The 25,061-nt window shown below is 51.4% G+C and overlaps 1 protein-coding gene across 1 annotated transcript in view; it reads left to right on the forward strand.

Moving 5' to 3' along the window:
- The window catches only part of PLXNA2 (plexin A2), a 144,740-nt gene that overhangs the window by 86,718 nt on the left and 32,961 nt on the right, over positions 1-25,061 (forward strand). Inside the window, exons 8-13 of the mRNA XM_029962520.1 lie at positions 2,479-2,593; positions 11,187-11,387; positions 13,175-13,271; positions 13,621-13,814; positions 20,983-21,134; positions 24,615-24,732. Coding sequence (XP_029818380.1) covers positions 2,479-2,593; positions 11,187-11,387; positions 13,175-13,271; positions 13,621-13,814; positions 20,983-21,134; positions 24,615-24,732 — 877 coding nt within the window. The remainder of the gene's footprint in view (positions 1-2,478; positions 2,594-11,186; positions 11,388-13,174; positions 13,272-13,620; positions 13,815-20,982; positions 21,135-24,614; positions 24,733-25,061) is intronic.

A 25,061-nucleotide genomic window follows, 5' to 3' on the forward strand; every position in this document is an offset into this window, starting at 1 on the left:
CACTGCCCTGGAGCCTGGTGTGCTGCTGGGGTCACCAAGTGCCAGTGCAGGGTCACTCCCAGTCTTTCTGTGCTGGGTTTGAAGCCTCAAGCTACAGGGCCTTTCTGCTGCACTTGGAAGAGGGTTTGTGTGCTGCTGGGCTTGGCTGGCCTGTGGTTTTTCTAGGCATGCATCCATTTGGGATTTTGATTTTGTTGTGAGCCACAGCACAGAGCAGAGGCACTGGGATGGCAGGAGCTCTGTGAGTCCTGCAGTGCTGCCTGTGGTGGTCTCTGTCCATAACCCAAATAACTCCTGCCTCCTGTCCTGCTACCCCTCATGCACAACTCTGTCCTTAGGTCCTTGTCCCTCACTCAGGCTGTGCAGCACCAGCCTCTCCTCTGTTGCCAGCACTTGCAGTCTCCCCAGGCTCTCCTGCATTCTCCTGGTTTGGAATTTGCATGAGGAATAGCATTCCAGGGCCCCCTGTTTTCAGTGAGGAGCTGAGGTTTGGATCAGGAGAGGCAATACATCCTTCCTGGCCTGTCATCTGGCTTCATGTGGCCGTGCCTTTCTCCCAGCTTGTGTTTGGAGATAAAGTGCTTGCAGGGTGGTAAATTCTGCAGCACTTACATCACACCGGACTTGTTATCAGGGAGTTCAACAAGGGCACGAGCCAGCCTGGCAGGGATGAATCACAGCCTGCAAAAAGGAGGCAGGAATACAGGGCTCAGCCAGCAGAGAGGAGACATCTATTGATCCTGAGGCTCTTTACTGCCATGGGGAAGGTGTCTGGGGAGCAGCCAAGCCCTTCTGGGGCTCTGGTGTCTGAAGGATGTGCCTCTGGGAGGTGGCATTAGGGAAAGATTAGGGGCAGGAGGGGTTTGGGGATGGACAGGAACGTGCTGCTTTTGCAGACTGGTGCTGTGAACCCTCCCGTGCTGGATCCAGCTGTTGGGAACCCATAGGCTGAGGTGGTTCAGGGCTCAGGTGTGTGAATTCTGTGTCCCCAGGGAGCTGCAGGTGGGTCAGGGAACCTTCTCTGTTACGTGTCTTTTGGTAAGGACTGGATGAGGTGGAGAGATGCACTTTTTGAGGCAACAGAGAGACTTAAGTTCTTGAGAAAGCTGGATCAAGATGAAAAAGCGAAGGTGGTGACCTGGTATAAGTTTGGGAGCTCAGGAGCTCCTTGTCCCACTGCCAGAGCTGGGCAGAGCTGAAAGCAGCAGCCAGGAAACCACAGAAACCACAGAGCAGTGAGAGGTGCCAAACCAAGCCATTTACCTGGGTGGTCAGAGAGATCCTCCTCCCTCAGAGGGAAAACAGAGAGCCCCACCAGTCCCAGCTGGGAATGCTGGACACCAGGGCCATGCCAGGTAAGGGCAGGTGGGCAAAGTGCTGGAGATCCAACAGAGACAGAAATGGGTCAGACAAATGAGTAATTAAATAAGCTTTGCAGCTCTTGATGTTCTCCCCCAGATTTGCATGTGCATGATTAGAATAAACTTCCTTAGCTATTAAGGTCACTATGAAAGCATCAGAAGGAGAACACAATTGAGTTATTAAGACACGTTCTCATGGCAGCAGCACACAGGAGGCATTGCCCCTGTCCCTGTGCCCAGCTGGCAAGAGCCACTGAGACCTGATTTCCTCCTTTCCCAGAGTTAAAGATCACTTTAAGAGTGCTTAAAGCCACACTCCCACTTCCCTGGTGATGCTCCTCTGTCTGTGCTGACCCTGGGATTGCTCCAGCCCATCCCTGCCCTGGGCACTGCCCAGTCTGGGCAGCACCACAGTCTCTGGAGCCACGAGCTACGAGGCAGAGCTGAATCCCAGGGGCACAGCTCTGCCAGCAGACTGTCACCAAAACGCTGCCACGTGGCACAGAGGGGTGGCCTCGGAGATGGAGGAGGTGGCTGCTGTGAATATTAGCAGCTGTCACAGATCCTGCCTCTCTCTGGCAGCAGTTAGTGGGGAACAAAACCCACCCAGCAGTTTGCTGGCAGCTGGGCCCTCAGGGTCTGAAAAGGGTCTGTGTTCTTTCAAAAACATTTCATAAACAGTTAATTTTTTTCTGACATGAAGCAAAAGGGCCTGCTGGACTCTCTGCACTCTGAGGCCAAGCAGAAGTGTTGCCGTTGACTTGAAGCATTCCTGACTTGTAAAACAACTGATCCCATTTTTGCCAGGCTTGCCTTGTTTTCCACTTTCTAAAAACTGAAAACCAAGCCTGGTGTGGTCTGTGCAATGTCTTGCTTTATTCTATGCCAATCCAACGATGTGCAATAAATCCCAGCTGGCATTTTATTGCGGAGTGAATTGCGAGGTTGCCTAAAGGCCACTTTGGAGCGCGTGTTTTCCCAGACCTGTTTGTTACTTTTTTGTCCTATCAAAACATCCTCCCAAAGAAACTGTTTTCCCCGTGAAGGCCTGTCTGTAGCCATGCAGACCTCCCAGGGGGATAACCTGTGTGTGCTGAGCTCTCCTTTCTCCCCCCAGGTGCCTGTCCTGTGTGAACAGCGCCTTCCGCTGCCACTGGTGCAAGTACAGGAACCTCTGCACCCACGACCCCACCACGTGCTCCTTCCAGGAGGGGAGGATCAACGTCTCTGAGGTACCAGACTGGCATTTCATCCCTTTGTTCTTTGCTTTTTCTATGGCACGAGTAGCACAGCAAATATTTACGTGAGGTTTTTTGACTTCCCACGGGTCTCTTTGGCATCGAGAGGTGTAGATGCAGCTTTAAAGGAGCAACAAGTGTCAGTCTCACTAAAGTGATGTTCCTGTGCTGAACACCAAAGCTGACCCTGCCTCTGCTCTGTGGGAATGCCCAGGTTCATTAATAATGATAATTACTGTGGTGCTTTTCCTTCAGGGGTCTCAAAGGCTCCTCAAAAGCCAGCACCTTTCAGCAGCTCTGCTGGTGTGCAGGGGTTTGTTTTGCCTGCTGGCCAGCAGCAAGTCTTGCTGGGACTGTTCAGTGGGTTGTGTTGGCAGGTCTGGAGTTTATGGCAGGAGACTGACTGTAAACTGATTAAGGAGGGAATTGCCAGTGTGCACAGCCCCAGATTTTGGAAAAGAGAATGGATTCGGGTTCCAGTGCTGTGGACCAGGAGCCATCTCTCTTAGCAGCTCATAAAAGGTGTGGGGCTCAAATCCAAAAATGCTTTTAACAGTCAGAAGAGGCACAGCCCGTTAATGGCTCTGCCAGCTCTTCTGTGTGTCCCAGGGCAGAGGGATCCAGGAAGGAAAGGGGTTTGTTAGCACAAATTCCTGCCTGAACATTGCCACTAACCCCTTGCTCTGGGGTTCCTGCACCCCTGTCCTGTCTGATTCCCAGGCTGCTGCCTGCTCCATGTTCATGAAGTCCAGAGCAGCTGCAGCCCCTGATGCTGGCAGGGCCCTGGTTTTTGCCCTTGCTGTTCCTACATGAGGCTTTGTAGCACCTGAAGTGAGTGCAGGTCCTAAAGCTGAAAGGGAAAAATGGTTTAAAAGGTGCTTTGAAAATCCCGAGTGTCTTGGAAAGTGGGAAAAGCAGCAGTGAGGACATCTACAAGTATCAGGAAAAGAAAGGAGAGGAAGGTTTGCCAGCAGCAAGACAAACCCTTATGAGTGAGTAATGGAGGCTGAGAAAAGAAGGGATCAGTCAGTGGAGTAAATACTGAGTCGTTAAAAGGAAGTGACCGAAGCTGCCAGGTTGCTGCTAAACCAACAGTAAACTTAACTCCTGGGTGTCCCTGGTTAAAATGCTGCCAGGGGACAAGGAGATACAAGGCAAGAGATTTATGAACTGCTTGTGTAAATACCTCAGTGGGAATCTGTAAGATCCAAGGCATGGGCAGTATGACTGGGAGCAGGCAGTGCTGCCAGTGAGGGATTGGAATGAATGTCCAAGGAGAAGCATCCACCCCGAGGACAAAGCAAAAGCTTCCTCAATCCAGTTCAAAGTCAAGAGACTTCCTTTCAACATATCAAGAGAAAGAAAATCCTTTGCTTCTCCTCCTCTTGAGTGATGTGGGGGTTTTTCTCCTTCACACTCAAAGCATCGCTGCCTTCCCAGGCTTTACAGTCCTAGTTCTCCCTTCTATAGGTCTTCACCCCCATGATCTCAGAAGTGTTTGACAAGTCTCTGGTAAAGTAGGACAATCCCATTATCTCTGTTTTTCTCCTGGGAGCACACAGGACTTGCCTGAGGGAAGGGAGTGGAGGAGCTGGTCTGTCTGCCAGTTCCTGCTGGGATCACAGAACTGTCGTGTCTCCAAAGAACTTCCTCCCTCGTCTTCATCTTGTGGAAGGTTGTTTCTTACCAGGGGATGTTTTGTGATATCAAACACCTCCCTGGGGATTGCTTTTGATAAGGGCTGATGATAACGATACAGGCTGTTCATCAGGACTCCTCCAGACCTCTGAACCCAGGCAAAACCAGCCACTCAAATAAACTTGTTTGCTCATTGAAGGCCAGTGGATTGCACCCAGTGCAGTGCTAATGCCTTTATGAGGGGCATTTCCCTCCTGCCAACAGAGGTGAAATAAGTGCCTCAGAGAGAGTTTCCTCTCCTAAACCAATCCAGACCACAATGTTCTCATTGTGTCGTGGCCTGATGTGTTCGGAAGTTGTCTGTGCTTACCACCACTCCCCTCCCAGTGGTGTTTGGAGCTGGTGATCACCGTGGCAGTGCCTCAGCCCTGCCCTACTTACAGTCCCCTGGGCCCCCCCTTACGCAAGAGCCACACACGTGTTCACACGGGCTTGGAAATCTGCTCCTGCCTTTATATTTAATTTAAGAGAAAAATATCTTGAATATTCCCTTTTACTCCTGGCCCATCAGAATCTGTGTCCCAGTGGGATTCCATGTGTAGCAAGCTCCCTTTGATGCTCTTAGGAGTTGTCTGTCCCGAGGAGGAAAAGGATCTCAAAGCCACAGCCACTCCACGAGGTGATGGGGGAAAGAAAGCTCCTCTTCATGAGCTGTGCACTTGCTCCTTGCAATCTTCTGGCTGTGCTGACTGAGCTAAATGCTGCTTTTTTTCCCTACTTTCCATGAAAATACGACTTAGAGAGTTTTTCCATCCCTCCACCTGCCCTATGGACAGGAATTGTTGACTCAGATCTAAGGGCAGAGCTCAGGGGCACATGTGGAGGATGCAGAGGACAATTCAGAGGGTGGGTTGGTGCTTTGTCCTGGCCTGTGAAGCTATCAGTGATAACCAGGGCTGTGTTGGTGAGACACAAAGATGCCCCTGGACTGCCAGATCCCTGCTTTGCATCATGCTGCTGTATTTGGAGAAGTGAAAATGTGGAAAACATTGTTTGGGGTCATTGGCAGATAAACACAGAGCAACCTTTACAGCAGAGGGATCTTCCAGGACAGAGCTGGCTGTTCCTGGTATCCTCCATCCCATGGGAAGTTTCTGATGTGGGGTGAACCCACCTCCACTGAGTTCTCCGTTTCCAGGTAGCTGGTTCTTTGGGAGTTAATAATTAAATAAGCAACTATTTTCTCAGCCTTTCCTCAGCCTGAGGCTTCATTTGTCAGCAGAATGTACCTGCTTGGACATGCCATGGGAAGGCAAAGGTCTGGGGGTGATTTGCTCCCACTAAGGCAGAGTTTCTTCAAGAAGTCTCATGGCTCTGTAGCACTGATTGTCTCACTTTCCAAAGCTTCAGATCAGGCCAGTGGGATCTGGGTTTATGTGTCTGAGGTGGCTCTGTGTGTGCAAGGCTGTAAGATGTCTCTATATGTTTGAAACTTTCAGATGAGGAGGAATGGAGATAAATATATCCTCACACCCCACCCCAGTGGAGAACTAGAACCAAATAAATCCTATTAACTTCCCAGAATGTGGGATCCCATCCCTCTTTGATGTCCACTGTGTGCAGATAATGCCATTTCCACATGCAGGATGCTGATTTGGGGATGGAACATTTCAGATTCTGGGAGTTCTTTGCTGAGCCAGATTTCAGCTCTGGTCTGACTCCTTTAAATTCCCACTGATTTTGGAGCAGTGCCTTTGCCCCTGGCTGTGCCCTTGGATGCTGAGTGCTGCTTGATGTGCCTTGAAGGGAACAAACCCAAACTAAGCCTTCCTCGTGTCTGTCCTGACAATCCCCACCATGTGGGAGCTGTGATGTGCAGGAGGGAACTCTGAGCCACATCTCAGGCCACCAAAGTCAGCAAATGACTTTGCTGGGTCACATCTAACTTTGGAGAGGTGGCTTTGCCTGAAATAGCAACAAAAAGCCCAGCTGCAGCAAAATTAACTCATCTCTGAGCCTATTGGCATTTTTTCATCCATAGCTTTTTTGGGGTGTGTTCAGAGGGGAAGGAGCCAGGCAGGGAAGAGCTCTGGATGTGTTCCTGCCTGTAACCTGTCTGTGTGCAAGGGAGTTGCTCCTGCCCTCACCTCTGGTACACAAAGGGTTGTTTATGGGAGAGAAATCAGATTTTCAGCCTTCCATGGCTGTAAATATCCCAAATTAATGGAGAAGACCCAGGTTACAGCACGTGTGTTCAGCACAGGGCTCAGGTCTAAGTGCTGTTGGGGAGGAAGATAGCAGAGAGAAAGGTTTGGCTCCAGCTGCCTTTCTTTCGTGTCTGGTTTCTAAGGAGCAAGGTCTGCTCTCCTTTCCAGTGGCATAAATGAAGGATAATGTGTTTCCCTGAGTGACAGGCACTGTAATTTATATCATTGGGAACACAACTGCGAGCCAGGGCTTTACATTCACGTGCCAGATTCGTTTATGTTTAAAACTTTGAAATATGTGTATCAAGTTAACGTTTGTGGAGAGTTTGTGGGGGGTTTTTTTGAGATGAAAAGTACGAAAACAGTCTATTTTCTGCCATTTGGGCTAAATCCCGTAGTCAAAAGAATTGCCTGCCATTTCTAAGCAATTTTTTCCAAATAAGAGCAAGGAGGTTTGACCTACTAAAACTGCTCAGTTAAACACAAATAATAACCATGGGTGCTCTGTTCTGCTCCAGAGACAGCTGCGTGTCGAGGGTCTTTAAGGTATTTATAGACCTTGGAATCTTTGAGGCTAAAAAGTGTTGGAGAAGCAGAAAATGTCTTTGTAAATTGGGCGAGATGATACTTCACAGGCAGAATATTCCCCGAGAGTCTGTGCCACTCACTCGTCGAGCCTTGTCTTTCTCCTGCAGATCTTCCGATTTGTGTTTATTCTGGTGTAGGGAAGTCAAGGAGGATAATGAGAGGATTCGACGTGTTTGTTTAGCGAGAGGAGGCGATAATGGCCTTTCTAACTCACTGCAGGATTTACTTCTCGTGAATTAAAAAACAGAGTAAACTGATTACGGAACAAATTGTGTGTTCCACCGGCTGCAGTCTCGCTTTTATATGGTATTTTCTGGGTGTTTAGCTCTTCCTGGAGATGAAATGCAGAATGGAGCACCCAGGCTGAGCCCGACAAACCAGGGATGCTCTTGTTATTTACCACCACGAGGGATTTTGGCCACAGCCACACAGTTCTGATCCCTGCAGCAGGACTGGTGCTGCCAACCACTTCCCAGCTCATCACAAAATTCCTGTAAAGGCAATAAGCATAGACAGAGGCATTGCTAAGGCTGATGATATACCCTAACAAAATAATTCATGCTAGTGCTAGCTTTTAGATCAGGGAACAGGTGGAAGAGGTGGTGAGTGGACAAACCACCCTACCAGGCTGGTTTTTCTGCAGCATCACCCCCTGCAGCTCTGTGTGTGCAGGGTGGGACCTGGGTGCTGCTGCAAGAGCACCCATGTGAGACCCAAACTTGCTCACACACTCGCCGTGGGAAGGGCTGGGTGTGCAGGGATGTGGGTGAGCAGGGGTTTGGATGTGCAGGGACATGGGTGTGCAGGGACATGGGTGTGCAGGGACATGGATGAGCAGGGACATGGATGAGCAGGGACATGGATGTGCAGGGACATGGATGTGCAGGGATTTGGGTGTGCAGGGACATGGATGAGCAGGGACATGGATGTGCAGGGATTTGGGTGTGCAGGGATTTGGGTGAGCAGGGATGTGGGTGTGCAGGGATGTGGGTGTGCAGGGACATGGTTGTGCATCACTGTGGCAGCATTAAAAAAAAAAAACAAATTCCAAAAAAAAGGCTTGAAGGCTGAACAATGAGGTAAGATGGGAAATGGCACAGAGAGGCAGGAGAGGGGTTCCAACAAGGCAGAGACCTCCCAGCCCTCCTGTGCCCTCCGCAAGCCCCAGCAGCTCCCGCGGCTTTGCTCGCTCCTCTGATAAATTCAGCAGCAACTGCCCGCAGCAACGTGGCTCCCCAGGAGTTTTCCATCTTCCTACGTATCCCCCCACCCCAAAATGTACATCCCTTATTAGTGTGATCATTGTAGCTGTCAGCCAACACAGAGGGGCTGCCTCGCTTGGTGCATCCTCGAGCGCGCTCTGGGGCCGCCTGCCCTGCCTTCACCACCACCCCCGTGTGACATTTTCCTTCCACTGAAACCAAAAGAGGAGGGGGGAAAAAAAGTATATCTATTATGTCCCACTCATCTCTAATGACGGCAGAACGATTTTTGCTACCAGCATTTTCAGCACCAGAGAGCAGATCTGGAAATGTAAGTCCTCTCTCCCTGTGCCTCCCAAGGCAGGAGCGTTTCTTTAGCAGTCGCCTCACGGAGGGCGCTGGCCAGGAAGGATAATGGTCCATAACATATTCATTATTTTCAGGACTGTGCACTGAGGTTCTCCCACTGGTGATGTGACTGGAGATTTTTTTGTTTTCGGTCGTAATGGGGTAAAAGATTCAGTGGCTCCAGGATGCTTTTCCTTCCAAACGCGGGCGTTCCACGGGGCTGGGGACCTCTCTGGAGTGGAGATATTTGTCTCCTGTCGGTCCTCAGTGTGACTTTGAGGTTAAATGCAAAAGCTTAAATGCAGTCAGATATTGAGTGGAAGGTGGTACAGGCGTGTGGTGCATAAGGAGGAGGAAGGAATGTGTGTGCAAAATCAGCTTGGAGGAGCTGGCAGTGGATGGAAAACACCAGGAGTCCTAGGAGTTTGCTGGTGGTAGCACAAAGGCTGAGCTGGGGGTTGGATCCACAGTACCAGGGTCTGTGGGAACCAGGTGATGCCATTCCCTTCCAGCCTGTAAACCCACTCCACTGCAGAAAAGGACTTTTCTTCCCACTCCAGTGTAGCCACTTTCTGGCTGATGGAGTTTAAAATCACTCTTGGCTGTTAATCCGTGAAAGTCCCTGTTAGAAATAAAATAAAATATATATAAGGAAAAGTGCCACTAAAAAGGTTTATGAGGCAGTGGTTTAAGTTACTCCAAACCAGGGTAGCATCTGTTTCTCATTTACAACTCGCTTAAGCCAGTAGTGAAACAACATCCCATGGCCCTGGCTGTGAGCTGGAGAGGGACTGTGGCTTGGCACAGGTTGTGGCCATCAGGGAGAGATGGGGATTTTCCCCCTGGACACACAGTCCTAGTGGAATCCTGGTGAGGATGGCTCTCCCTGCACTGCCACCAGGATGATTTCCTTTCATCACTAGGCTGGGTGGCAAAGGTCTGGGATTTGGCAGAGGGAGGGGAGGCGTCAGGCCGTGTTTTCTCAAACTCCTACTTTAGCTTGGGATTAATCATTTAGTGTCAGGTGCTTACAGGTACTTAGGTACCTTGTTCCATTAGATCAAAGCAAATTAGAGCTGAACAGAATGTAAATACTTCTGATGGTCAGAGCCTTTGTCTCAGTCTGTTGCATTTCCCGGTATGGAAATGGAAGAAAAACTGTATTTCCCGGTGTGTTGTGCAGAGATAATGTTTAGGATGCTGAGATCTTATGGGAGGGATGTCATACAGGTACCAGGCACTAATAGGTCATTTTTTTGTGGTTCATCTCAGAGTTTCATTTAGACATCTCATTTGTGCTCGTGGGGTACTGGAGATCTGCTCGTTTGTGCAGTGGTGGTTCATCAATCACAGAATGGTTTGGGTGGGAAGGGACTTTAAAGCTCATCTCATTCCACCCCCTGCCATGGGCAGAAGCACCTTCCACTATCCCAGGTTGCTCCAAGCCCCATCCAACCTGGCCTTGGACACTTCCAGGGATGGGGCAGCCACAGCTTCTCTGGGCAACCTGTGCCAGGGTCTTCCAGTGTTTGCAGGGAGTTTCCTTTTATTTTTCATGCAGCATCTTGCACAGCAAAGTCTTGAGCTGCAGCAATATTAAAACTTGCTATTCATTTGCAGTTAATTATTTTGGCCAGATAATGGCAGAAGTAAAAATAAATCACCCTTATCAGTGAAGTTGTAGCTGCTCCATCCCTGGAAGTGTCCAAGGCCAGGTTGGACAGGGCTTGGAGCAACCTGGGCTCGTGGAAGGTGTTTCTACCCATACAAGAGGGTTGGAACAAGGTGATCTTTAAGGTTCCTTCCAACCTAAACCATTCTAAGATTTAGAGATAGAAAAGGCAATTCAGGTCGGGTGCTTTGCCCACCTGGCTGGCCAGAGGCACAAATCCCACCCAGGCACTCCTCAGCCAAGGGAAAGGCCATGCCAGCCACAGCCCAGGAGCGTTCCAGAGAGCTGGGCATGCGTTTCAGGAAGGCAGAAGTGTTGGAGCGTGGTGAGGGGTGAGAGCAGATAGAGCAGAACTTAATGTCACCTCAGAAATTAATGGCATGTTGGCCTAATTTACCTCTGATAAAGCAGAGCGGAACAGTGCCTGCCTGGTGGGGAGAGGGAAGAACATCCCAGGCTGATCCATCTCATTCAGCACGCACAGAGCTGAGGGGTGTGAGGGGTGAAATGGGATTAGGAGGAGGCCCAGGGAGTGCAGGCTGTGGCTGAGAGCAGCCCATCTCCCTCCAGAGCAGTGGGGCTCAGCAGAGCTGGAGCAGCTGATAAGGGGCTGTGCTGCTGCAGGAGGGCACAGCAAGAGCCTCTGGCTCCACAGATAAAACCCACGGCAAGCTCGGAGCGGGGAGGACACCTTGGATTTATCCCCAAATAGGGTGTTCCTCCTGCTGCAGCTGCAATGAGGAAATCAGTGCCAGCCCCAGGGCTGTCATGGGCGTTCATTTATTCGTGTAATTAAGCTGTAGCTGGGCTGGGGAGTGGCGTGTCCTGGGCACTGGGGATGTGCTGGGACATCAGCCCTGCCACCGGAGCGGCCGGACCCGCGGGTGCACCGTCACCGGCATAACCTCCTTCTCTCCTTATCGCCCTCCCAGGACTGTCCCCAGCTCTTCCCCACGGAGGAGATCCTGATCCCGGTGGGAGAGGTGAAACCCATCACGCTGAAGGCGAGGAACCTGCCGCAGCCGCAGTCGGGGCAGCGCGGGTACGAGTGCGTGCTCAGCATCCAGGGCGTCATCCACCGCGTGCCCGCCCTGCGCTTCAACAGCTCCAGCGTCCAGTGCCAGAACAGCTCGGTGAGGGAACATGCCAAAAACCCGGGGTCAGCTCCAAAGGGAGTGAAAAGTCCTGGAGTTGAACTAATCCCGGAGTCCAGGTGGGAGCGAGGAGGTGCCGTGGGCGTGCGAGGTGTTTAATCGCAGCGAAGATCCCATAGCTGGCGGTTCCCTGCCCGCCTGCGGGGGGTCAGCGAGGGGAAGGGGAGGAGGAGGGGATGTGGGAGGTGTTCAGGCAGGCTAATTCACGCGGGGAGATAAGGAGAATCACAGACCCCTTATCGGGGAGCTGTCGAATTCCAGGTCTGGGTACCTGGATGAATAGAGTGGTGCTGGAAAGCAGGGAAGGAGGGGGAAAGGAAAACTGCCAGGGGAGAGAGCAGAGCACAGTGGAGAGAGGGAAATTACGTGAGAGATGCTGCTGGAGCAGCAGGCAGGGGAGGATAACACTCCTCTGGAGGATGAGGCTTAGCCCTGCCAATGGACCTGGCAGGATTTTACTTCCCAACACCCCAAAGTCACCACAGCAGGTACTTGGGGATGCCAAAACACGCATGGAAAATGCAGGTCACCCCCTACCCTGAGCCACAGCCTGTGTTTAGGTCTCCTGTGACACTCTACAGCTCTGGGATGAGCAGGTCCTTCCTCTCCTCACCACATGCTTGAAGAGGTCCGTGGGCAAACAGGGCACAGGCAGTTTGTTTTAGGCAGCAGAACAGGGTCCACTTGAATATTCAGCACAGATGGTCTTAAATTGTTAATGAAGTTTTGAATTTTTAAAAATTTCACTGGATATTTATACATCACTGACCATCTTTGGGCCTTGCAGCTCGGTGGATAATAAATGTATTAATACTACAGAGTACTTTTCCTATCCAAAGTGATTTATAAACGTTAGAGAAGCACTTTTATTGCTGTTAGGCTAATAGGAAGTGGTAGAGGTAGAGGATGTAAGGGCAATTCTGAACTCACAGCTCCATCACTTGAACAGAAGATCTTGTTTCACACCAACTTAGTAAAACCCAGGCAAGGTGACTCGGTACAGCCAAATGTGAGTTCAAACTGCACAACTACTGCACAGGGACAGTCAGAGCAGTCTGCCTTGCTTTATTCACCACCCCCTCATCCCAAAGAGGATAGCAATGTTCCCTCACCTTTTTAAGTCTTTTTAGCAGCTCTTGGTTGACTTAGAGAGAGCATCGGACTGAAGCCTCATCAGTGCTGGTTGTGATAATGGGAATTTCAGAATACACTGGGAATTCAGCTAAAGCCTCCACATTCACTCAGCCACGGCCCCCAGGGTGTCCATAAGAAGGGCAATAATTCAAGCCAGTGCTACCCTAGTCTGGGCCAAAGCAGTGGCTGGGAAAGGACCTCCCTGCAGCATCTATTTTTGCTCAGACGGTGCCTGTTCCATCAGCCAAAGCTCTGCAGTGGGATTTTTAAGCTCCCACTCACTCTGGGGTGCACAGTGACTGTGGTAGAAGACAGCCTGAAGGCAGCAGTCCCAGTCTGACTAACTGGAGGGGCTGTATTGATAAGCTAGAGACCGAGTGACAAGAGCAACCACTGTGAGTGGAATAATTAATCTATTACCTCTCTCAAGGACTAGATCTGATTTAATTATCTCTTCCCGGTGAGGACAAGGGAGTCAAAGCAGAACCCTGGAGTTGAAGTGTAGAAATGTGGTGTCTCAGGCACCAGCACATGTTTTTAAGCAAAGAATAATGATGGTTTCTTTCAAAAAAACCTTCTATTTCTGTTAGACTCATTCTCCCAAACATCTCATTCTCCATCTTCTCCTGCAGTACCTCTATGATGGGATGGACATCAGCAACTTAGCCGTGGACTTTGCCGTGGTTTGGAATGGGAACTTTGTTATTGACAACCCGGAGGATCTGAAAGGTAACGTTGGCTCGAATTGGCTTCGATCCACAGGGAGGAGGGTGGAGGTGGGGGCTGGAGAGGGTCTGTTGGGGCAGAGCAGTATCTGTGGCTGCAGGCAGAGATGTGATCCTTGTGGATCATCCTGTGGATGGGAGCAGCTCCACAGCTCCACTGCTCGTGCTGCTCTCTGAGCCCCGCTGATCCCACCATGGCTTTGGAAACCCCCTTTTGGAAGCCACTCTGCGGCTCGTTAAGCCCGAACTCAGCACGTGCCGTGGGTTGTAAGTCCGAGAGCAGCTGCAGCCCAGGTGGATTCCAGGTCTCAGTTCCTGACCCTGCCCTGCGTGTCCCTCCCCTCTCTCCGCAGTGCACCTGTACAAGTGCGCGGCCCAGCGCGAGAGCTGCGGGCTCTGCCTCAAGGCCGACCCCAAATTCGAGTGTGGCTGGTGCAGTGGGGAGGCCAAGTGCACCCTGAGGCCCCACTGCAGCTCCCCCTCGGCCCAGCCCTGGCTCGACTGGTCCAGCCGCAACGTCAAGTGCTCCAACCCCCGGATCACCGAGGTAAGAACCCACTGATCCCACAGGATGTGCCGAGTGGGGAGGGACCCACGAGGATCATCGAGTCCAACCCTTAGACCTGCCCGGGACCAGCTCATGTGCCTGACAGTGTCATCCAAATGCTCCTTGAGCTCTGGCAGCCTCGGTGCTGTGACCACTGCCCTGGGCAGTGCCCAGCCACCCTCTGGGGGAAGAACCTTTTCCTGAGATCCAACCTGACCCTGCCCTGACACAACTTCAGGCCATTCCCTCAGGTCCCACCACTGGTCCCACAGAGCAGAGCTCAGTGCCTGCCCCTCTTGAGGAACTTGTGACTGCAGTGAGGTCTCCCCTCAGTCTCCTCCAGCTGAACACACCAAGTGCCCTCAGTGTCCTCACACAGCTTCCCCTCAAGGCCCTTCCCCATCTTTGTTGCCCTGCTTTGGACACTCTCTAATGACTTAATATCTTTCTTATACTGCACAAAACTGCCCCAATATTGCAGGTGAGGCCACCCCAGGTCAGAGCAGAGTGGGACAATCCCCTCCCTGGCCCAGCCAACGATGCTGGGCCTGATGCCCCCCAGGACAGGCTTGGCCCTCCTGGCTGCCAGGGCACTGCTGACTCAGGGCCAACTTCCCATCAACCAGGACCCCCAGGGCCCTTTCTGGCCCTGCTTTCCAGCCTCTCACCCCCCATCCTGTCCATCCATCCAGAGCTGCCCCATCCCAGGTGCAGAACTTGGCACTTCCCCTCGTCGAACCCCTCATGGTTGGCAGTTTCCCCCTCCTCCTTTGCTCCTCCCAGGGTGGATTTCGGGCTGTCCCTGTCTTGTCCAAAAACCTTCCACTGCCCTCCTGGCGCTGGAGAAAGGGAATGAAAACGCTCCAGTACTTTTTCAGTGCCATTCATGGCACGTGGCCAGGGGTGCAGCCCTGCCCCAGGCAGCTGGCACTCGCCTCCAGTGCCACCAGCACCGGGGTGACCGCCACGGACCGCTGCGAGAATGCTAATTAAACCAGGGAGCTAATTAGTCCATAGTTGATGCTTCTGATATTTCTGTTCAGGCCACTGAGGGATGCAGAATGTCTCCCAGGAGCGTTTTTTTACCGGTGAAAGTGCGCTCGGTCTGTTAACGTCACTATTAGGAGTGACACTCTTATCAGGTGGGAATGAAGGAAGATTTTGGGTTCTCAGTTAATTAAATCCTGAAAAAAAACCTCCCTCACCCTGAGCATGTGTCAGTGCTGCAGAAGGATGTAATAGTGCTGGATTGAAGGGGCCTCTTCCTCGTGGCAGGGCGGGAGCAGGGCTGCTCAGCACCCAAACCTCTGCCAGCTGAATAAGGACCCAAGGGCATGTGGAAAGTTCCTCTTCAATTATTTTACACCAGTTTAGCTAAACTGGCTCAACCCCCCTGGGAGGGAGGGAGGCAGGCATCAACCTCCTTTTATAGAGGAGGGGAGGAAGCGCAGAGGCTGCTGTGTCAGGGCTGGGTGGGGCTGACCAGAGGAGGATGATGCTGAGGGGGGTCCATCCATCCTGCAGAAATGTTACCAGGCTTTTGATATTTCTTTCCTAGACCTTCTGCCCAGCCATGTTACACCTTTGCTGGGCAGGGATTTCTCTTGTGCAGTGTTTTTCACGCTGCAGAGTGGAGCTGGTGAGGCTGGTGAGGTGACAAGCCTGTGGAGGAGCAGACGAGGTGTTGGGGCTGGTTGTGCAGAGATAGGAAAGCATTAAGAAGTGTTGAGAATCCTTTCCCTGTTTGGTTGATTTGTTTGTTTTCCAAGCCATAGGTGTCTTACTAAGAGATCAAATGAGCCTTAAAGCTTGCCTGGATATTCATCTTGTCCTGCCAGTGGGCAGAACCCAAACTTTACTTATCCAAGTGCTCTTGTGCTGCACGAGGTTGTGCTACAAGATGCACAAAGCAAAACAGCCTCTGCCTGAGATTTTCTTCACCATAAACCATTCAGACAGTTGTAACATTGAAGAAATCTTGGAATTATTTCTTTCCCCCTCCTTGAGCTAAGCAGAGAAGGGGAAAAACACTCAGCTCCAGCCACCGAGTGACTTGCATCTCAGTGGTGCCAGGCTGGCTCTGGCAGCTGGCTGCAGGCATGGCACTGCCACCGAGTGTTTTATCACTGTCCAACTTGAAAGCAATACTTTTGGGCTCTGTCCAAGGAGAAAAGAGCAGAGCTTTGCTGCTGTTACATGTTTTTTGTCTCCATAACCAGGTCTGGGTCTCAGCCTACAAAGCAGGAAGTGCGAGGTGCCTTGCTGGGGGAGGTTTGGAGTCTCAGGAGATTGCCCTGAGTGGATTTGGAGATGAGAGAGTGGAGTAGGGAATGTCTGTGCTTTTGTTGGCTTATTCCACAGTGAGATCAGCAATGAGAAACCCAGGTTTCAGGGGGTTGTGTTGTCCCATGGCTCTGCTGACCGTGGCAGAGCCGTGAGCTGCTGTGATTTTATCACAGGTCTTGTGGTGTTTGGTGTTTTCCCTTGGACTCCACCTTTCTCTTTAGGAATTCACAGCTTGCTTTTTTTTTTTTTTTTTTTTTTTGATGAAAGTCAAGTTTGCAGTTGTAGAAAAGAAAGGGGAAAGCAGAGGGGAGCTAGTGACCTCTTCTGTGTGCTTTGAGATCCACTGGTGGGAAGGGCACTGACAGGGCTGAACACTCAGGCAGAATCTTGCATTGAGCAGTCAGGTCTAGAAAATGCCAAAGCCCCAGCAGAAACCCCACAGGGTCGATATTCCTAAATCCAACCCTTTCAACAGCCTGGTTTCACTTCTCTCATCCCCTTTCCCCTCCAGTAAAGTGTGTGAGATTGTGAAGGAGACCATGAGCCCTTTACAGCCTTTGTTGCTGTTGGGTCCTTTTCTGCCACCTGAGATTTTTGGGGGATTTTGGGTACCATTTTGCACTGCCCAGTGCTGCAGAGCTGGAATGCTGGGAGGGGAACACCCTGCCCTGCTGGGACCAAGCTGACAGGCTCAGAGCTGGGATCCTCCATCCTGCAGGCACCACCATTGACAGGCTCGACTGGGGAATGGTGTTAGGTCTCATACTGGGGTTTGCATCAGATTCAACCTAAAAGAGCCTTTAATATGGGCTGTTTTCCACTCCTTTTTGCTTCATCTGGCCAGGTTCACTCTTTCTGACAAGCCTGAGGTCAAGGGCCTGGCTCCCAGGCACCAGTGCCTTCAGGGGGTGCATAAGTAAGAAGAGACTGTGTTTTAATAGTTATAAAAGTAAATGAGCAGCGGGATATTTGCAGTTCTTTTGCTAAGTGAGAGGCTCTGCCGTCACCAACAGTGTCCCTTCAGCATCTTAAAACTTCCACACGGTCTGTGGTCTTAGCAATAAATAAATAAAAATCAGGTTTGTGGCGAACAAGCGGCACTCTGATCTCCTATTCATTTATTTGCAGGCCTCATTAATATAACATCAGTGCAACAAACAGCTGAAGGGGGGGGGCAGTGTCAGGCTGAATAATGGAGTTGCTCTACTGAGATAACAATTAGGTTCTGAATGTGCTATCAGCCGAGGCAGAGACAAGGAGGGATCATGCCGGGATGACAATGCTTGTGTGCCGGGTCCCCGCTGGGCTCATCAGCTGGGATCCAGAGAGCTCAGAGCAGGATGAAAAAAGACAAAGAGGATGAAGGTGGATGAGGTTTAGGGAGGGGGGCAGGGGTTGTGCCATTGATTCAGCAGCCGGGTGCTCTCTCTGCACCCTGACAGATGCCAAGTGGTTGTTGTGCAGAGCGGTCACCGGGCTCGGGGCTTCTGTGCAGCTCCGGAAGGAAAGCCCTGTCCAACTCACAGCCAGCCCTGCCTCCAGGTCTCCCTGTCTCCAGGTCTCCCCCTCTCAGCACAGACTTCTTCTGGAGGCTAAATATTGCTCAATGTCAGAAATGCTGAGCGATGCAACGGGCTGAGAATGTTTATCCTGCGCTGTTATAGGAGTGTCTTCTGCAGGCTGGGGAGGGAAGGGTGCTACAACTGTGCTGGGGCTCCTGGACCCCTGGGATCCCTTGGATTCAAACCTTGGGGATCCCTGGGATCCCTTGGATTCCAACCTTGGGGATCCCTGGGATCCCTTGGATTCCAGCCTTGATGATCCCTACCTTGGTTTCGAGTAAGCAGCAGCAAGAGAAATGCCCTGGAGCATTTGCAACCCTTCCGTGATGCAAGGGCAGGGTGTGGGGGTGACCGAGCTCCTGCCACCACTCACTTCATCTCTGTACTTGAAACCTTTTTATGAATAATACAGAGCTGCACACCTGCATAAACTCTTTCCCTGGGCAGCAGGAACAGGCATTATTAGAGGTGGTGGATTGCAGATTTGTTCTGTGAGAGGTGAGGCTGATGCCAAGGGGAGAGGTGACCTGCTCAGAATAATTTTGCCTCCCACACCCCACTCAGATCTCAGTGACTTCCAAACTGCTTCAGTTCAACAAACAGCCTAAAAAACTTCCAGCAGAGGTGCAAATTCCTTAACAGCAAATGTACAATTCCTGATAATGGCCTTGGTTTTCTTCGGCTGCCCTTTGCAGGTTCTTTTCATCCTCCACAGACCTCTGAGTGAAAAGCCAGTCTAGTAAAGTGATTTTCTTGAAATTGGGGAATATTTCTCCCTAATCCTGTCTGTCTCGGATCAGAAATCTGGAGTGTCACCAGCCAGCCCTGCAGCCTGAGCAGCATCCAGCACAGTCAAGCCAGGATTAAGGCAGACCAGGGGCTGGCTTTGCTGGAGGTGCCTCATCCACGAATCCTCACCCCAATGAAGGGCCCAGGGATGCTGCTTGGAGGGGTCCCCCGCTCTTGGTGCAACGGGACCTTTAAGACTTATCTTCTTTCTGCGATTTTGACTGAATCTCTCCAGCTGTAATTAATTGAATGCATCTGTTCTAACCCTGGGGCTGCTTTATGGCACAGTTACTTCAAAACTGTTCAATTAGTGGCCACTAAAATCTAGGTCGAGTGGAGCTCCATATTGGAGATTTTCCAGGTCAGGACATTTTTAAAATACAGCATCAGCTCAGCTTTGTTTTGGGTGAGGCCAATTGGCTCCTCTGGTTCTGGTCAGGTCAGCAAATGGTAAACGGTGACTTCTTTTTCTCGAGCAGTGATGAGCCGACGAGCCCAGCGGTGTAAGCGCTCCAGTAAATGCATTTTAACATAATCTAGAGCTGCAAAGGACAGTTGTAACTGTCAAGTAGGTGAAGTGCCAAGTTCAGGTGATTCCCAGCTAGCCATGTAAACATTCCCAGGCCTTCAGGACTCGGTGTAATGCAATCCAGCTTGATTTGGTGGTGGCTCTGTGGGCACGTAGCGCTTCCCGCAGAGCTAAATGATACAAGACGTGCCAGGCAGTGTGAGTTACAGGGAACAGCAGCACAACAGGCAGTGCCTGGTGAATAAATTAAAAACCTCGGTCGGAGAGGGAGGTGGGAATTCAAGCAGAGGAAGGAGGGGGTGGTTTGGGGTATGGGGTGGCTCTGCTGGGCGTGTGGAGCTGCCTGAACCTCAGCACGTGTGGCCAGAGGTGGAACAGGCTCCACCCAGGGATGTGGTGGGGTCACCAGCCCTGGAAGTGTTCAAAAAAACGAGCAGACCTGGCACCTGATGATATGTTTTAGTGGGATTTGGTAAAGGTTGGACTTGCTCTGGGAGGTCTTTTGCAGCCTTGATGATTCTGTGACTGTGAATTTCTACAGGAGCACCTTAAACAGGAGCAGAGGTGGAAAAGGCTTCTGGGTGACCTATTTGTGGCCTTCCAGTACCTTGAGGGAGCCTAAAAGAAAGATGCAGAGACACTGTTTACAAGGGCATGTAGTGACAGGACGAGGGGGAATGGCCTCAAACTGGCAGAGAGTAGGTTTTATTGGATATTAGGAAAAAATTCTTCCCTGTGAGGGTGGGGAGGCCCTGGCACAGGTTGCCCAGAGAAGCTGTGGCTGCCCCATCCCTGGAAGTGTCCAAAGCCAGGTTGGACAGGGCTTGGAGCAACCTGGGCTAGAGGAAGGTGTCCCTGCCGGGTGTCCTGCAGGGAGGTTGGAACAAGATGATTTTTAAGGTCCCTCCCAACCCAAGCCATGTCATGATTCTATGAAATGACAATGTGTAAGCAAGGGAGAAGGAAAATAGCTTCAGCTGGGGTCTGAAATGCAGGGAGATGCTTTGAGGAACTTGGAACCCCAGAAGTGATGGGGCACAGGGATATCCTGATGGCATGGGAAGGGGGAGACATGCCCTGTGGCACTGGACAGTGCAGGGGGTCCCACAGGGGCTGCTTTGAGGCAGGTTGCTGGTGTTTGGCCACCTTCCAAACTGCCTCTTAGGAAGGTGGAAGAAAGCAAACATCCATCTGGAAACAGTGAGGAAAAGGTTTTGAAGAGCTCAAGTCTTTTGCCAAAGACAGGGGTGGAACAAACAAGCGTAAACAGGATTTATCCATTAAATTAATTAAATTGCATTATTATGGATTGTGTTTATTTATTAACAACAACTGTAGTATGGGGAAGATTAGTAACTCACCCAAGAGCAACAACAGACTGGTGGCAGATTCAGGATAACTGTTTGAGAGTCTTGGGTCCAAATTCTGTGACTCTGCATTATTGAAATTTATATTCCTAATTGAAGAGGATATTGTCCTTAATGAAAGTCCATAGAAGCAGAGATGATTATGGCTGAGGCAGGCTATAAACAGGCAGCTTGAAAGCACACATCTCACCCTTTAACATTTTTAAGTCATTTGAGGTGCCAACTTACTAATAAAATGTGACATTAACATTCAGGTAACAGCCAAGGCAGAAGTTAAAGTTCTCCCAAGAAGCAAGCTACTTCTGGAAGGTGACTTATCATCTTCTGCATTTATTAAAAAGGAGCCAGGGCTTTCTGGGGAATGGCATTGCCTACAGCTCTTGGCCGGCCCAGGGATCTTGGTGTCCTCTCTTGGAGCACAGCACAGATGGGTTTCAGCAGCCTTGGGCTTCTCCAGGACATCCAGAGGAGTCATGGGGAGCTGGCACTGGCGTGGGTTTGGCAGCAGGAGCAGGAGGAGGTTGCAGCACTCAGCCTCCCTGAGCAGACTGCAGCATTTCCAAGCCAGGCGAGGGGTTGCAGGATGGGGTTTGGGGCTCACCAGCTCAACTTTGCTGTGTTTTGTTTCCCTCTAGATCCTCACGGTGTCGGGCCCACCAGAAGGAGGGACGAGGGTGACCATCCGTGGAGTGAACCTGGGCCTGGACTTCTCGGAGATCGCGCACGGGGTGCAGGTGGCCGGGGTGCCCTGCGCGCCCCTGCCCGAGCACTACATCGTGGCAGAGCAGTGAGTGACCTCACAGGCCCCACCCAGCCCCACCACGGGCACAGAGCCTCGTCCCTGAACCCATCCCAACCCCAGGCACCACCTCTCCACCCTCCCAGCCCCTCCAGGAAGGGGTCTGGAGTTGGACGGCGCCTGGGAAGGGACGAGGCGCTCGGGCGCTCTCCTTGGGGGTTAAGCAGCACTTTAAGCTTTCATTAAGTGCTCTGTTTCCTTCCACCCTGCTGTTCCTGCTTTGCTAAGCAACTTTGCTGATGAGCACCTTGCTGTTGATGCCGAGCCTCCCTGCTCCCCGTGGCACTTGAAATTCCGGCAGCGCTGCCGGCTGCGCGCAGCCATTTGTTAGGCGGGCGAGGCGGTGACAGCCGCTTAATTCCGAGTGGGCCTCCACTGGAGTCAATTCATTTGTTTCACCCGGCGAAATGTCAACCAAAAATTAGAAAACAGGCATGTAACGGGGGATAAACGGAGGATAAACCTCCCCGAGTGACACGCTCCCCTCCTGCCGCTTCGGGGAGGGGTTGTTTTGGGTGTGTCGGGGGTCATTTGGGCAGGGTGGGAGAGGAACAAGAGGTGATGTGTCCCCCTGGGTTGTCTGCTCTCTTCATGGCGATCAGGATGGTGTCCTGTGTGGTATGGGGAAGGCCAAGGGCCCATGAGTGGTGCCAGCAGCACAGATCTGCCCCAGCTTCAGGAGCAGCTCAGAGCAGTTGTCCTCTGGTGGTGCAGTGCCCCAGTCAGATCCTCAGAGCAGTGCAAGGACCTGTCACCAGCACACGCTGGCGTTGGTTTGGCTTTTGCTCTCTCCTCGTCTTTCTTTCCCCATCTGTAAGACAGAAATGACATCAATAACCCCTTCTGAGCTGCGAGGATGTGTCAGGGTGTCATGGGATCACTGGCTGAATGGTGTCTTGGTGTTACTGCAGGAATGGCTCCAACCACTGCACCAATAGTCCTGTCACTACAAGCAGTTTGGGCTGTTCTGCTGAGCAGTACTTTGTTTTATTTTATTTTTCAAATAAAGGATGGAAGATTATGAAATTATCCTCCTTTGATGGTACGAAACCCTGATTTTATAATCATGACTCTAATTACGGCTCTCGAGCTTTCAAAGTTTGTTAACATCATTAAAACATTTACCCTGGGCAGATAACAGCAAGCGTTTGCATGAGAGCTGCCTTTTAAAGATGAATGCAGATAAAAGGACCCTCTTAAGGGTTCTGTGGGCAGACTGAATTCCAAGACTGTAATGACTCGCCATATGCTCCAGCCACGCAATCTATCAGCCAGCAATTAGGTTAATGTTGGTGAAAGGGCCACTTAGCCCAGCAATCAGCACCCTACAGCTCTGCCGAATGCATCACTTTGTAACAAGGTACCTGCTGGGAATTTGGCTTTTAGCAGGAATCAGGATCAGGTGTTCCAGGTTGCTTGTGCCCTGTCCTGCACCCAGTCCTGCCCAATCTGTGTGGCAGCTGCTGCTTTACTGGCAAATTGTTGAGTATTTGGTGTTTCTTGTGGGAGGGAAAACCTCCCCTCTCTTTTGCTGCCTGTGGGGTGTCAGGGATCACTTCCCCTGGCTTTTGCTGCTCCCAGGTGCCAGCCCTGCACCCAAAATCGGAGCACAGCTGCCTCCTGGCCCTGCTGCTGGTCTGCAGGAGGAGAAGTGATCAAATAACAGGCAGAGAGAGGTGCACGGGCACTGTCTGCTTGAAAGGCAGAGCGAGGAGCACGTGGCAGATTAAGGCACACAGCTGAGATGCTTCAATTCCTGCTCTCCAAAGGCAGCGTCTCTCTAGGCAACCCCTTTTGATGTGCAGCAACGAGGACGTGCACGTTCCAGCTCTTTACCAGCATGTATGTATTTCATCAGGCCTCCTGGCATCACCTGTGCAGGCGATCTGCAAGGTTCTTTTCTTCCTTTAGTCTCTTTATTTTATTTGTAGTGAATTTAATGCTGCTGAAGGCGGCTGGAACGCTGCCTTCCCAAATTGGAGCCTTTTATGCTTTTGTGTGTGAATGGCAGAAGAGCGAGAGCTTCCTCCTGCTCCTTCAGCCTCAGTGGGCAGGGGATGCTCTGGCTCTTCCTCTGGTCTCACTCTCAGGGTCAGACACCCACAAGTGTCTCATCAGAGGGGTTACTGCACCCCCTGCCCGAGGCAAGTTACTCCCACCCTCAGGTTTCCATCCCTGAGGCAGATTATTTCTACCCCGAGATTTCCATCCCCAAAGCAGGTTATTCCTCCCCATATGTTTCCATCCTTGAGGGAGGTTACTACTCCTACCCCCAAGTTTCCATCCCTGAGGCAGATCATTCCTACCCTCAGATTTCCACCCCTGAAGCAGGTTATTCCCACCCTCATATTTCCCTCCTTGAGGCAGGTTACTCCTCCTACCCCCAGGTTTTCATCCCCAAATCAAGTTACTCCTACCCCCAGGTTTTCATCCCCAAATCAAGTTACTCCTACCCCCAGGTTTCCATCCCTGAGGCAGATCATTCCTACCCTCAGATTTCCACCCTGAAGCAGGTTATTCCCACCCTCATGTTTCCCTCCTTGAGGCAGGTTACTCCTCCTACCCCCAGGTTTCCATCCCTGAGGCAGGTTACTCCCTCCCTCATGTCTCCTTCCTTGAGGCAGGTTACTCCTCCTACCCCCAGGTTTTCATCCTCAAGGCAGGTTATTCCCACCCCCAGGTTTCCTGTGCCTGGAGGGATGCTCTTGAATTTATCTTTCCAGCGTTTCCACTGGAGCAAGCAGCATCCATCCCTTTTATGTCCAGCTGGAGAGCCCTGCCAGCTGATGCCCCTTTGAAAACCTCCCTCAAACCTGCTGGCATGACTGGCATCCTCTTGATCCCAACCCCAGCTGCTGTTACACATCCCTGCTGCCCTGGGATTTTTGAGTTATGTGTTTACCCCCAGCAGCTCTCCCTGCCCTTCCAGCTTTCCCAGCCTCAGGATGTGCCCACGGGGCTGAGCTGGAGCACGAGGACCGTGTCCTTTGATGCCACCGCCTCCTGTGCCCAGCAGCAGTGTGTTCTGTGGTAGCCAGCCCTGTGTCCCTGCAAAAGCTGCTCTCCATGGCTGTCTCTATCATTCCCGAGCAGGCTTCTCCAGTTTTGATTAACTGGGAGACTGCAGTGTGAGCTGTTCCCTTAATGAACTCATCTGTTACTCTAAGGACTTCGCACTCACTTTGCTACTGGCTAATATATTGCCATTAGTGCTCTGCTTTGCTCTGGAGTTTACAGCTTGTAATAATTATGTCTAATTTTGATTTTTTTTTTTCCTTTAAATTACTACATGGGGTAAAAATAGACTCAGTAATTAACTTCTTCCAAAGAGGCAGATATCAAAGTTAAAGTGGGGGGGGTTGGGGGGGAAAGGAAGAAGAACCAGAGGAAGCCAGCCCTGCGTGGAGCTGTGCAGGGGCACTGCTGGCACCTCCTGCCAGAGCTTCCCTGCGGCATTTCTGCTTCCAGGATCGTCTGTGAAATGGGGCAGGCGCTTCCAGGGATCAGCTCCGGCCCAGTGCTCCTGTGCATCGGAGAGTGCAAGCCCGAGTTCACGGCCAAGTCGGCGCAGCAGTACATGTTTGTGGTGAGTCCTGGCCAGGGGGGCACAGCACGGGGGTCCCACGGGAACAGCCCTGCCCTGCCAGTGCCTGTGTCACATGGACGGGGCTCGACTCCAGAAGACCGTCCCAAAATTGCCATCTTTTTCTGATGCTGGTGTTGCACAGTTTTTGGTAGCCCAGTCAACAAGCCTGGTTTGCAGGATCTGGAGCTGGCACAGGCCTGAGAATGAACCTCAGCTTGGGGCTCCCGCAGCATTTGGGTTCGGGTTTGCACCTCAGAATAGTGATTTTAGACTCACAGAATGGTTTGAGTTGGAAAGGACCTCAAAGATGATCCAGTTCCACCCCTCTG

This window comes from Manacus vitellinus, unplaced genomic scaffold, assembly GCF_001715985.3.
Source record: "Manacus vitellinus isolate BGI_N305 unplaced genomic scaffold, ASM171598v3 scaffold_47_pilon, whole genome shotgun sequence".
In the NCBI taxonomy this organism is placed as follows: domain Eukaryota; kingdom Metazoa; phylum Chordata; class Aves; order Passeriformes; family Pipridae; genus Manacus; species Manacus vitellinus.